The sequence below is a fragment of the Sminthopsis crassicaudata genome, chromosome 1 (genome assembly GCF_048593235.1).
Source record: "Sminthopsis crassicaudata isolate SCR6 chromosome 1, ASM4859323v1, whole genome shotgun sequence".
NCBI lineage: Eukaryota > Metazoa > Chordata > Mammalia > Dasyuromorphia > Dasyuridae > Sminthopsis > Sminthopsis crassicaudata.
Genome location: NC_133617.1, coordinates 65,329,090 through 65,343,242, shown reverse-complemented (window position 1 = coordinate 65,343,242; position 14,153 = coordinate 65,329,090). Strand labels below are relative to the sequence as shown.

Sequence of the window (14,153 nt, the reverse complement as noted above, 5' to 3'; positions counted from 1 at the left end):
TTTACATGCTTCTGTGTGGTTGGAATTTGAGGAAGTCATATAATTGAAGAAATTAGGTCCAGTATAGATATGCTACCTCCTCTCAAATGAGCTCTCAGTAAAGCAAAGATCTAATTGATAGTCTATCCTACCCCACATAGTTCTTCCAAATTATTTTTCTACTCAAGCTTTTTCCTGTCTCCTATTCCAAAACCTAGTCAACTAGCATTGATTAAGCATCTTACTATGCAACTAAGCATCATGCTAAGTGCTAGGAATATACATTTTAAATAAGATTACCTGTCCTCAAGTCATTTAATCCAGTTTACTTAAGTTTCTCATCTATAAAATGAAGGGAAGAGGGGAACTCATAATGAAGTGGTTTTCTCTCATTTTTGAGACTTAGCCCATTATTCTAGCCTATCAGTAGCTTTGGATTTTGTCATTCATTGTGTTCAATAATTTTGCATCATCTGCAAATGTTATCAGCATATTATCATTCAGGTCAAATTAAAAAGTATATACATATGAGGCAAGATCGAGCTATGTGAAGGTGGCCATTTCTCTGTTCCTTGGATCTTTTCACTAAATTAGATGCCTCTGACCTTGTCCTGGATTCCCCTCTTTCCTTTATCTCAAAACCTGAATCATCTCTCATTCTTTTGTATATCAATCTGATGGAGAGAGATGACCCTTCTCACCAAGACCAGTTCCTTTATGTACATCCTTGATTCCATCTCATTTTATAGATGAGGAACTGAAGTAAACTTGTTAGATGACTTGCCCAGGGTCACCCAGCTTCCAAGTATCAGAGGCAAGTGTTTCCTCATCTGTATTATGACCTGAAGACAATGACAAAGACAAACTACTTCAGTATCTTTGCCAAGAAAACCCCAAATGGAGTAACAAAGAGTAGGTCACCATTGACTACACGAGCAGCACTTAATAAACTGCTGTTTGATTGGCAGCTTAAAAAAAAATAAAACTGACCACTCCCACCTCCTTTCCTCTTGGCTTCTAACTTTATACCACAGTTGAAATTCTTTTCTCCAAAGTCACCAGCGAACTCAGCTGCCAGATATCATGATGGCTTTTTCTCAATCCTCATCCTTGATGAGCTCTTAGAAACATTTTTTTTTTTTGGGGGGGGGGGAAGGAGGAGGGAAGACGGCAAGACAATCGTCCAAATAACTTGCCTAGGATTTCTCAGTTAATGTCAAGTGTCTGAGGGCAAATTTAAACTCAGGTCCTCCTTTTCCTTAAAATAGTCAGGAGCGAGCATATATTTAAAACCGTCAGTAATATGTAATGGGGATAAACTGGAACCTTTCCCAGTAAGATCAGGAGTGAAACAAGGTTTGCCCACTATCACCATTATTATTTAATATTGTATTAGAAATTAGAAATGCTAGCCTCGGCAATAAGAGTTGAGAAAGAGATAAAAGGAATTTGAGTAGGTAATGAGGAAACCAAATTATCACTCTTTGCAGATGATATGATGATGGTATAGAGAACCCCAGAGATTCTACTAAAAAGCTTTTAGAAGTAATTCACAACTTTAGCAAAGTTGCATCATACAAAATAAATCACATAAATCCTGGGCCTTTCTATACATCACCAACAAAATCCAGCAAGAGATACAAAGAGAAATTCCATTCAAAATAACTGTTGATAGCATAAATATTTGGGAATCTATCAAAAGAAAGGAATAATATGAGCAAAACTACAAAACACTTTCCATACAAATAAAGTCAGATTTAAATAATTGGAAAAATATTAAGTACTCTTAGATAGGCCGAGCGAATATAATAAACTTAGGCCCTCCTGACTACAGGATTGGTGCCGCCACCTAACTTCCCCCCTTTCTGCAACACTTGACACTATTAACCACCCTCTCATGGATTTTCTCTCTTCTTTGCATCTTCATGATGCTGTAGGGTCTTGGTATCATTGCTCCCTTCTAAATCTGTACCACAAGGCTCTATTCTCAGTCATCTTCTCATCTTCTTTCATTATTTACTGGCCTAATCAACTTCCACAGATTTAATTATGATCTTTATGTTAATAACTCCTCAGTTTTTGTATCCGGCTCTAGTCTCTTGCCCTGTGTGCGTGCCACCCAATTCCAAATGCCTGAAATTTCAAACTAACTCAAACTCAACATGTGCAAAACAGGACTCTTACCTTCCACACAAAGTCCATCTGTCTCCAATACTTCTCTAATCAGTCACACATTATTTAGCACCTATGTGCCAGTCACTGTGCAAAATCATGGAAATGCAAAAAACAGTCCTTACCCTCAAGGGAGAGAAATATGCACAAATAAGTTATGTGCAGGATAAATAGGAAATAAGTAACAGAGGGAAGTAAGGATTAGGAAAGGCTTCCGGTAGTCTTTAACATCCAACATTACTCCTCTACCCGCTCACCTTTATGTTTCTCACATGACACTCCCAACTCTAGTCCTTTGGACTGCTTATCCCCAACTATGGAAGGCATGCCTTCCTTACCGCCCCCTTTCAAAAGCCTTCATTTCTTTCAAAACTCCAGGGGCATCTGCTACATGAAGCCTTTCTGGATCCTCTCTGACCAATATTAGTGCCCTCCTGTGAAATTACTATGCATTTATTTTGTACATGTCTCTGGTGGTATATGTAATTTGCTTGTGTGGGTAGTGGTAGAAGTGGAAGTAATTTTAACTTTTTATCTCCAGCACTAGTACAAAGCAGTTGGTAAATAAAGAGTGATTGATTGAAAGATATAGGCTCTCTATCACAGACCCTGTGATGGAGTGATCACTTGCCTCCAAGATGTCTTCTATTTCCACTTCAGCAACCATGTGCCTCCTTGTTGCTCGGAACCAGATCCAAGATAGTTTCCTCTGGCTTTTGAAAGCTAAAATTACCAAGACAGAGTAGAGTACACATTTATAAGTTGTGCTTTTGGCATAGCACATAACTGGAAAGTCAAGACTACCTATATACTATAACTGTGCTTCCCTGTTATATTATGATCAGTGGTTTCTCCTATGCCTCATCTGCTTATTCCTTAGGTCTAGATAACAGTCTGCTGAATACTATTGACAATACTACTCTCCTTACACTGATCCTCACCCAAAAGCTGCTAACACACTAAACTCTAGCTCTTGGACTTCTTCACAAGAGATACTCAACATTCAATACTACTTTAGACAGCTGAGTAGCACTAGGAGTCAGGAAGTAACCTGTTCGGATTTGGCCTTGGGCACTTGGGACGAGTCATTTAATACCTCTGTGCCTCAGTTTCCCCATCTACAAAATGAAACTAAAGTGCTTTTCAAACCTTAAAACAACATAAATACTAGCTATTACTATTTTATCTAATCTCATCCATTAATAAGGCCAACACATCAGAGCCATATTTCAAACAAGAGACTCATTCCATATCTTTTATTACTGACAAGTCAGGAATATGAGTCTTCCTGGCTCCAGGCCAGGCACTCTATTCACAGCACCACCTAGCTACCCTATAAAATCAATGATATAATTGGAAAAACTAATCACTAGAGGGCTACCAGGTAATGAACTAATCAGGTTACCAGCTAATGACTTTTTTTTTGGGAGGGTGCTCCTCTGCAACTCACAAAAAAACTCACATTAATAAAAATCATAAATCCAATATTTTACTATAGGAAAAGCCCTGAAATTTGTACAGCCAGTTTGGTGCTATCCTAAAAGAATTCCAAGATTGTTTTTTTTTTAAAAGTTCTTGATTGTGTTTGCCTCAATTTTTTTCTGTCACTTTTTAAATTGTTAATGTGATCTTTTGTATTACCTTATTTTCTACATAATTGTCTAGGGTGAGGGAGCATCTCTAGTTGCTTAGAGTTAGAGGTCCTTTCCACTTCTTTTTAAGATTTCAGCTATAGTAGAGACCAGTTATCTCCAAATTTTCATCATGTATCCTTATCAGTAATATTTTGTGCATGCACCATTTATATATAGCAATATTTGTTATACTTTGTTAATTTGCAAGATAAAAAAACAAAATTAAGAGGATGAGATGAAGATGAAATTTTATTTTGAAAATAAATTGTACCAAAAAATCCTTTTCTCTATTAATGATATTCTGGAGAGAGTAATATGATTGATTGAATATGCTTTATTTCTGAATTTTAAAAGTTTAACACTTTGATATAGCAATTCATAAGTGTGATTCCAAACTCAAAATAAAGCTTTGATAGCTTGCCATTGCTGAAAATGACATTTTTTCAAAGATAAATTAAATCCATTAAATCCAAATGGATTAAGTGCATTGTTGGCTGTATTTATGTTCATTTTAAAATCTATTCATCAACTATCAGATTTTTGTTGAAATCTAGCTAGCAAATTCTGTATTTCCTAGTGTCAGTAAGTCATTCCAGTATACTAATTAGATGTTCCACTTTTATTTTCCTAACAAATGGCTTAAAAACTCACTGAAACCATAATTTAAGAAACTTCAAAATAGCTTGACATTCTGTTTCCAAGATTTTTTAAGTGTACAGGTGTTGTGAAAGCTTTCGTACGTGACATGCACTAACATAATTTTCAGCAATTCAAAGAGAGGATGGTCAATAGTATCAGATGCTGCAGAGGTCAAGAAGGCAAAAGACTGAGAACAGGCTGTCAGACTTGACAATGAAGAGACTGGTAATTTAATTGAGATTTTAAGGATGGTGTTTCCCTCAGAGAGAGAATTTCAGAAAAGGGAGTAGGTTTGGGAGGAAGAAAAAGATAATGTAACAAGCTTTCTAAGAGAGAACCCATGGCTGCTCATCCTGGGCTACTTTTTACAATTAAAAAATGGTGTTTGGTGTAGAAACCTTGGCTTTCCAGCCACTTTCTGATTCCTAACAGCAGTCAAGGTGATCTGGTGAAAGACTAGGGGACAAGGGACACTTTGCCAATTCAGCTGTTCTGGGTATCTGAATCACAGTGCAAACCATTTAAGCTGTAGAGTTTTGAGAAAGGTACATTTTCAAAATAAAAAGGTATTCCCATTGTCCTACTAGTTAGGAGGACTCTTTACAACAACCTAAGGTAATACTGATTACCTTAAAAACATCTCCTTTGAATTTCAAAACTAATTGAAAACAATTTCAATTTGGACCCATGTGATACATGGATGATCAGATATATGCTTTCTTGATGATGCCATGGGTGAACGTGCCAAGTTCCAATGACTCTCTAGATGCTGGTCCTCCTTTTTTTAATGAAAGGCCAAAGATTCTGCCAGAACTTTAGGAAGAATAACCAGGTTAACAGTGATACTCTTAAAAAGAATGAAATTTTACCCAACATTCAGCTCCTAAAGGTGTTGCCAGTTCTGACATTCTATAGTAAGGTCACTTATATATAGTTATAACTTTGAATAAATCTATAATTTTATAAAGTTATGGGAATAGGTCAGTGCCACCTGGAAGCACAAAAGGAGAGATTTTTTTTAAAGCACCAATTTAGCATTCTATCAAAAATTTTTAAAAGGATTATTAGCTCTCCTTGTAAACAGTCTATGTCAACAGGCAACAAGTTTGACAGAATCCTGGACCAGTTGTCAGAAGGTTTGGACTTTAATATCTGGACTGTAAGAGCTCTAAAGTTCCTTCTAGCTCTGACATTAAAAAAAGGGGAAGATGCTGCAACTCAGTTTTCAGACTCTCTAAAACATTAAATATTGTATTTTATTGTAAATGTAAGATTCTTTCCCTTTAATCAAGTGTACATACTACTAGAGAAACAATTATTTATCTTGGCAATCTCATTGTAAACTAAAAGACAAAAGGAGAATTTCAGCTAAATGGAAAGATGACTTAAGAGGTTCTCTCTAAAAAGGCAAAAAAAAAAAGTTGGTTTTATCATGTATCATATCATGTATATATGAGAATATGGAACACTTGGTGTCTTCAATGCAAAAAAAAAAAAAAAAAAAAAGAGCATGGAGAATTCATAAAAAACGCAATTCAGGAATTAGAAACAAGAGACCAAAAGCATTATAGCTTTCTATAATGAATACTTTCTTTGAAGAGAGTCAGGCAAATAACAAATAACATCACAAAAAATGAAACCAATTATTTTAACATACAGGAAACAGCTGATTACTGATACAGAAAATCATTCTCAGATCAACTGTCTGGATATACTCAGATTACTGATTAGAGGAAAAAATAGACATCAAAACAAACTAGAATAAATAAAAGGATGCTGCACACAATTTCAATAAGCTATGGACTTTTGAAAAGACATGGATTTAAAAAATAGACATCAAAACATGTTTTCATCATTTCCTAAAGAAATTCAACCAACATAAATCAGTCTCCATAATAATGAAATTAAAAGAGCCAAAAAATAAGCTTTGCCAACAAACATTTGATCTTTTTGTCACACACGTATAAGATAGTCAAACACATATGGATTTAGAATATGATGTTATTTATAAAATGCTAATTAGGCATGATCTCATTTAATAATAAAAAAAAAAAAAAAAAAAAAAAAAAAAAAAGCAAGGAGCCATGAAGGGAAAAAATTTTAAGTTTGCAGAAGGCCTGGCAACAGAACCAAAGAAATGTTGTCTTAAGGGTATTCATGACTATAATGGAAAAGAGATTAATACACACACACACACACACACACACACACCCAAAAAAAACCCTAACTGGAAAGGTCTGTAATTTCTATAACATATTTTACATCATTGATAGTGGGGGTACCACATTTTGAAACGAATGTTACAGTCCCAGATACATGGCACAAGGAAGTGTAGAATCGGATATTGAAGAAAGCTAAAACAAGAACTGGACTAGAACATAGTACAAAGAAGATCCATGCTGGAGAGGAAAGGGTTTTGAGGTTATTAAATGTTTCTCAAGGTATCTAAAATAAATGGAGAATAAATTGACTTGTAAAAAATACACTGTCAAAAAAGGCAACCAGAAGAATATCAATAAACTATGTTTCATATTTATCAATGAATAATATCCATATGAAGGCTTGAGAAGCAAACATTAGTAAACTTTTGCAAATAGTTGACTACATTGACTTAAAATGTAGACAATGTAAGATCTGTGAAGGCTATCCAATTAACATTAAGCAAGGTAACCAAAGGTGTTTGCAACTGTTTTGGAGATATCTGGGAGAAAAAAACTATTAGAAAAGAGTTCCCTTTATACGGAGATGCTCCAAATGCTCTTGTTTGTGAACTACACTGAGAAGATTGCACCGACCCAAAACATTAAAGGGCTTCTCATCTGAAAGCTGTGATTACTAAGTGAAAACACCATGTGGATGAAGAATGCTATTGCCCAGACCAGGATATGCAGGTGCTTGAATAACCCCATAGAGCTGTACCAAGATTATCTTGCACAATGACCACTGTAATGGATTCCCAGTTGAACTGAAGGTCAAGTTGGAACACTTATGGGAAATCGGTGTTTTCAATAATTTCAAGATCCCAAGCTTTTCCCTGAAGAAAAAAAAAAAAAAAAAAAAAAAAAAAAAAAGTCTATCCTTAAGAATATCCCTCTGGTAATATTGGACAATTGCTGGTTGTGGAGTACCAGAGTCTCTAAAGAAGTAAACTTGAGGGTGAGTCAAAGGTACATAGCAAATTATATTACATCACCAAACAGAAGTAGCATAAAGGATGTCAGATATATGTGTGGAAAAAGAGATAAATCAATCACGAAGTGAAAATGAAGAGGGATGACAGATGGACAGCTTGCATACTCCATTAATATTCACATACTTCTATGCAGATATTCAGTGGAAAAAAATCCTCTCGTACATTAGTGACCTCTATAGTAGATCTATAGATAAACAGTGATAAAAAGTGGATGGAAAAGCACAAATAGATACAGGATTTAGATTTAGAGCTGGAAGGGCCCTTAGAAGGCAACTATCCAATCCCCTCATTTACAGATGAGTCAACTAAGAACTAGGGAGGGTCAGTGACTTCTCAAGCTCACCCAGACAGTAAGAGAACTGGGATAGTTTATGATATGTTGGAGGGAGGAACTACACTACTGGGATCATAAATCAAAGTATGGAAGTACATGTTTCTCAATGTCTCTTGTCTCATCTACAAAAAGCAGATACTCTTTATTGTTTGCCCTATTTACTTCATGGAGTAATTTATGAATGCTTGAAGTTTAACATTCCAGAAATACAGCAAAAACCTCATAAAAAGAATAGTTAACAAACACCAAGCTGATTTATTGTTGGTAAAATGCTTTGCATATTATTTTTTCATTCCCTCCCCCCTCACATATGACTACCTACATTTCACAGATGATGAAAGTAAGAGAATAAAGTGATTTACATAAGATTACACTCCCCCCCACTGACAACCCATGATCCCATCTACCACTGTAAGTCCCAGTGTAAGCTCCAGTCAAGTCACTCCCTCCTAATGTGACTACTGCAGGTAATTCATGATGAATTTTTCTACTCGCTACTCATTGTATCAATGCCACTGAAATATAGAGCCCCACTGAGAATCCTAACAGGAATGATTAAATTCTTGGGTGAACTGTCATGTTCTTTACAAGCTTCTCACTACTAAAAATAAGTCCCATAGCCAAACTGAGAATTTATCTGAATGTTAGATGAAGGAACCTTCCCAAAGATAATGAATGCTTCATTGAACAGTCTCCATATGTATTTTCTTTTGCTAGCATCAATAGGGGAAGTAGGAACATTCTTTCCCCTCAAAAAAGTCTAGTAACCAGCTTTTTTGGCTCAGTAGAAAGGAATCACAGTAATTCCCATTTTCATAGGACTTGGATGTTTCCTAAGCATTTTCCTTATAACCATTCTCAAGATAAGCAATAAAATTACTATTAGCCCCATTTTATAGATGAGAAAATTGAATTTCAGAGAGATGAAATGATTGTCTTTGATCACACAACTGATAAGGGTGAGTTCTATTTAGGAAACTGGAGGGTTGGGAAGAGGAAGGGTCCTCTTGGTAATCTTCACTCATCTTTTTTAAAAAAGGGCAGATTGCTTTCCCTACCACTATGACTGACATATTACAAATAAGAAACAGTGTGGTCTAATGCAGGAACTTTTTCCTTAAACTTTTTCCACTCAACTCCTTTTTGCCCAAGAAATTTTACATAACCCTGGGTATATAGATATATAAAATAGGAATACAAATCAACTATAATTCCACAACCCTCATATTCAGGAGATTACATATAGGATTCACAATCCAGTTTAAGAAGCTGAGTCTAGCAGATCCTGGAGCCAGAAAAGCCTGAGCTCAAGTATATGCCATATCACCAGCTGCGTCAACCTGGGCACACTGCTTAATCTTCCATCAAGGTACAGAAAGAGGTGCAATTACAGGGCCAGTCCATAATGTTCAGAGGGTCACAGAGGTGGTTACTTAGCCAAGGCCTACTCCCCAGGATCCTGGCTAAATCCAGTTATTTTTATTGCTTACCCCACAGCTGTTGCTTCAAGTTCTGTCTCACACATTTCACAAAGCTTAATCATGCCTTTATAACAATATTGCACATTTCTTGATTATATGTTAGCATCTTGTCTTCACCAGTGTTGGGTAGAACAAAGAACTAGGTGTTGAGTCCCAGTTTCCTACTAACCAGCTACTAACTCACCTGAGATCCCTTCCTGGCCAGACTCCCAGTCTGTTCCAAAGTATAATAAGGGATTCATGAGTGAATACCTGACACCTGTGCAACACATAAATTTTCCCCAAAGTTGTCAAATTATTCTTCAGAGGTCCCAGAACATCTTGAATAAAGCTGGGACGACAATAAATATTCAAGAAGTTTTAATTAATTGATTGGAAAGAATTAAGTTGACATGCTAAATCAAAGGCAAAATAAGGAGTAATGTATATTTTTTGTTAATGCCTATTTAGCTTCTAATTTTTTAAAAAATTAAATAAAAAAGAGGAAAAAGAGACCATAGAATAGAATAAACATTTATACATTTCCACCATTATATCCAGAAGCCCACATTATACACAATTATAAAAAAATCCTTGACAAAGGGCTTTAAGCTACTAGGGTTTTCAGAACATTTACAATCCAGTAACACAGGCTGCCTTCAGTGGCTGGAGAAGAAAACAAGTTATTTCTCATACAAATATCAAATTTCAATAATGCTTTATTAAAGACAGATTAATATGCAGTTTGGTTTGCGTGTGTTTTTTTGTTTTTGTTTTTACAATTATCAAAGAACTAATCAGTCATTCTATATAACCTTTCAAACCTCCAAAGGGTTGTGAAGCAGGACAAAGTGCTGTCTTCTCTTTACAAAAGATATGGGAAGATTTTCAAGTATCTGATACACATTTAAAAAGAGTCTAAAGAATTCTACATACATACATTATGGGATTAGTAAGTTTATGGTCTTAAGTTCTGTTAGATGGGCTGCCTGGTTGTGGGTCCTCATTGGGTTCTGTTTCCATTGCACCATCATCAAACTTAGAATCAAGTCCACATGGAGATTTATCCTCTGGAAAACAAAAATAAAATCTCTTTAAGCTGTGTTTCTATCACTTTGAGATGGCAAAAGCAGTTGCCAACATTCTCTTCCCTTCTGTTATCTATTCTTATAATACAGTGAATAATTCCTTTGAAAAATATTAGTATACTCTAGCTTTAATTATCTCCCTATTAAAATCTACATTTCTTGTAATATTGGTTCCTGCTTTAAGAATGGTAACTGTATCATTCTGTCTCCTATTTCTGCCTCATATTAGTTTCTACTTTGTCCTCCTAGTCATGAAGAAAATTAAAAAAGGATCAGCTGAGTTGCTGGGGTTTTTGGGTCATGTCTACACTCAAAATCATACCATAACATGCCAATGTTGAAATGTTTGAGCTCCTCACAACAATATCACAGATTTATTTAATAAGCTTAGTATGGTATCGTGAATTTATTCTTCACAAATTGTAGGGGAAAAAAAAGAGCATCTTGACACACTACAAAGATATAACTTTCTGGCTATTAAATGGTAAAATTAGATAAATGTGTCTCACACCAGATCAGAGCACTGACTATTGGCTTAATATTGATGAAGCTTTAATCTATATAGCACAATACCACAAACAATTCAGGACAGCCAGGTAAGCCTTTTGCACAGTGTCAAGGGGAGCTGCACATATGGGTCTCATGCAATTCAAATGAGATCAAACTTGTAAAGTACTTAACACAATGCTTGGCACCTAGCAGGTGCTATGTAAATATTGCTTTCCCTTTCCCCTCCTTTATGCAGGCATTATGTGAAGCCAATTATTTTTCAGAGACTACTGATTATGTTAGAGTTCAACATGAAAGAAAAAAAAAAAAAAAAAGAAATAATCAAGTCTAAATAAGTGAATATGGAAAGAAAGCCTTTAAATGTTCTTTTAAACATCTAATGCTACCAGCATTATTAATAAGTATGATTATTGTTAGATTCTACAACTAAATAATTACTCCTCTTGTCACTCCTTAGAAGGACAACATCTCAAATGACATGAAGATTTTCAAAGGCTCTGATATAGATCATGAACTCAAGTTGTTTCTATAAAACTAGAGAGGCTTTGAATAGGAGCCATTAGTGGAGCAGGTCTGCTGCTCTAGGTCCAACCTGGAGGTAGGCATTAGGTGATGAATTCCCTTGTCAAGCTCACCCATAAAACAAACAAATAAAAAAAAACCAGAGCAGTCTTCATTTCTATTCTGCCCCTTTCCATTTCTGTAGTGACAATGATAGATAGAAAAGGAGACACAGAATCAGTTTGTAGACACTTAAGACACTAAATTTTAACTCCTGGTCGTTTTTTGGTCAGTTACCCATAAGAAAATTCAATCAATGCAAATCAGCAACTGTTCTGCAACATGTAAGGTTAAAGTTGACTGGATGTTGATTCCACCTTGCCACATAGCCAAGATATCTCACAGGCAGGATTTAAACCCAGGTCTTCCTAACTACAAATACAGCTCTCTCCTTTGACTAGTCTCACAATACATCTTTGCAGTGTAAGATTTTTGTCTGATGACCAACGAATTTATATTACAACTACTGGAAGAAGTGAACCAGAGCCATTTTATAAGATTTTGAATCCTAAAATTTTTCTCACTCTCCCCCCTTTCCAAAACTGCAAGCAATTTGATATGGGTTACATGTGTACAATCATTTTAAACATATTTTCATGTTTCATATATTAGTTTTCATAAAACTATTATTTTCATATTAGGCATGTTGTGGGGAGGAAAATTCAGAACAAAATGGAAAAACTATGAGAAAAAACACAACAGCCAGACAAAAGTATAAATTGTTTACTTTTATCTGTATTCAGTCTCCATAGTTCTCTCTCTGGCATTTTATATCCCAAGTCTATCAGAATTTTCTTGGATTAATGTTTTGCTGAGAAGAGCCAGTAATCTATCATCACTAAGGGGACTTTTAAGCTTTCCTGATGAAAAGACCAGAGCTGAAAAGAAAATCTGATCTACAAATACAAGACTCAAGAAAAACATGAAAAGGTAAACAGGAAAGAAAAAACATGGTATTCAATAAAGTTAAATTATCTGTAGATAATCCCCCACATGGAAAGATGATACTCTTTAAGAAACTGTTTTTTTTTAGGGCAGTTAGAAGGGGAAGTATCCTTAGAGGGGTATGGGGGTATAAAATTGACCTTTGATGTGATGATGGGGAAAAAAAAAAAGGATTGTTTCTGGGAAAAGAGGAAAGGGAGAGGTCTTATCATATGAGAGGGCATGAAAGGCTTATTAAGGAGGAGGGAAAGAAGGGAGAGGATAAAGCATTGTTTTAAAACTTATTCCTTGGATTTTGGAGTAAAGTATTCTTCTCAAAAAGAGAAATAATATATACACTTGGATAAAGAAAATCATAAAGGAAGTTGGAAGGAAAAAGGTAAAAGAATAAAGGGGGAGGAAACACAGATGAAAGGGAGAGCAGATTGAAAAAGCAGTGTCAGAAGCAAAACAATGGTGAAAAGAAACAGGTTGAAAAGAGGAAAATAAGTTAATAATTATAATTGTAAAATGTAAAATGGAGTGAAACTCTCCCATAAAAACAAAAAGTGGATAGCAAAAGTAGATTTAAAAAAACCAGAATCCTACAATATATTGTTTACAAAAAACAAATTTGAAATAGACAGAGTAAAATATGAAATGCAAAATGGATAATTTTCATTACATTAAATCAAAAAGTTTTTGCCCAAATACAACCAAGATTAGAAGGAAAAAACAGAAAAGATACATCAAAATGTTTTCTGATAAAGGCATCATTTTCTAAAAATATATACAGAACTGAGTCAAATTGACATGAAAACAAGTCATTTCCCAATTGATAAATAATCAAAGAAGATGAACAGTTTTCAGTTGAAGAAATTTAAATCTATCTAGTCATATGAAAGTGGTTGAATAACCAGATCTAAAGGAGTAGCAATTAATGACTGATTAATGTACCTGTGTCATTCCTGATTAAGTCCCAAGAAGGAATGTCCCTTTTAATCACTTAATTAAAGAAATGCAAATTAAAGCAACTCTGACATATTTACTCACACCTATCAGATTGGCTAATATGATGGAAAAAAGGAAAAATGGTAAATGTTGGAGATGTGGGAAAATACTAGCATTGCTGGTGGAGTTGTGAACTGATATAACCATTCTGGAAAGCAATTAGGAACAGAGGGAAAGGGACCCACATGTGCAAAAATGTTTGTGGCAGCCCTTTTCATAGTGGCAAGAAACTGGAAACTGAGTGGATGCCCATCAATTGGAGAATGGCTGAATAAATTATGGTATATGAAAAGCAATTAGGAATTATGCCCCCAAGGATAATCAAAAACATGCATGGCCTTTGATCTAATAGCACTACCAGGTCTGTATTCCAAATAGATCATAAAAAAGATAAAGGACCTAGGTGTACAAAAATATAGTAGGTTTTTTTCTGTTGATAAAAGAACTGGAAATTGAGGGAATATCCATCAATTGGGGAATGGCTGAAACAATTTTGTGATATATGAAAATAATTGAATGCTATAAAAAAATGAGAAGGATAATTTTCAGAAAAAACCTGGAAAGACTTATGTGAACTGGTGCTGGATGAAATGAGCAGAATCAGAATGTTATAAAACAATAATAGCACAATGATCAACTATGACTGAC

The 14,153-nt window shown here is 35.1% G+C and overlaps 1 protein-coding gene across 3 annotated transcripts in view; it reads right to left on the bottom strand.

Annotated features, from left to right (window-relative positions):
* Nucleotides 1-10,112: 10,112 nt before the first annotated feature.
* Nucleotides 10,113-14,153, bottom strand: part of CHAF1A (chromatin assembly factor 1 subunit A) — a 46,695-nt gene continuing 42,654 nt past the window's right edge. For all 3 annotated transcript variants that reach the window (XM_074308202.1, XM_074308212.1, XM_074308221.1), the window contains exon 15: nt 10,113-10,481. In XM_074308202.1, the coding sequence (XP_074164303.1) occupies nt 10,378-10,481 (104 nt within the window). In that variant the 3' untranslated portion in view covers nt 10,113-10,377. The remainder of the gene's footprint in view (nt 10,482-14,153) is intronic.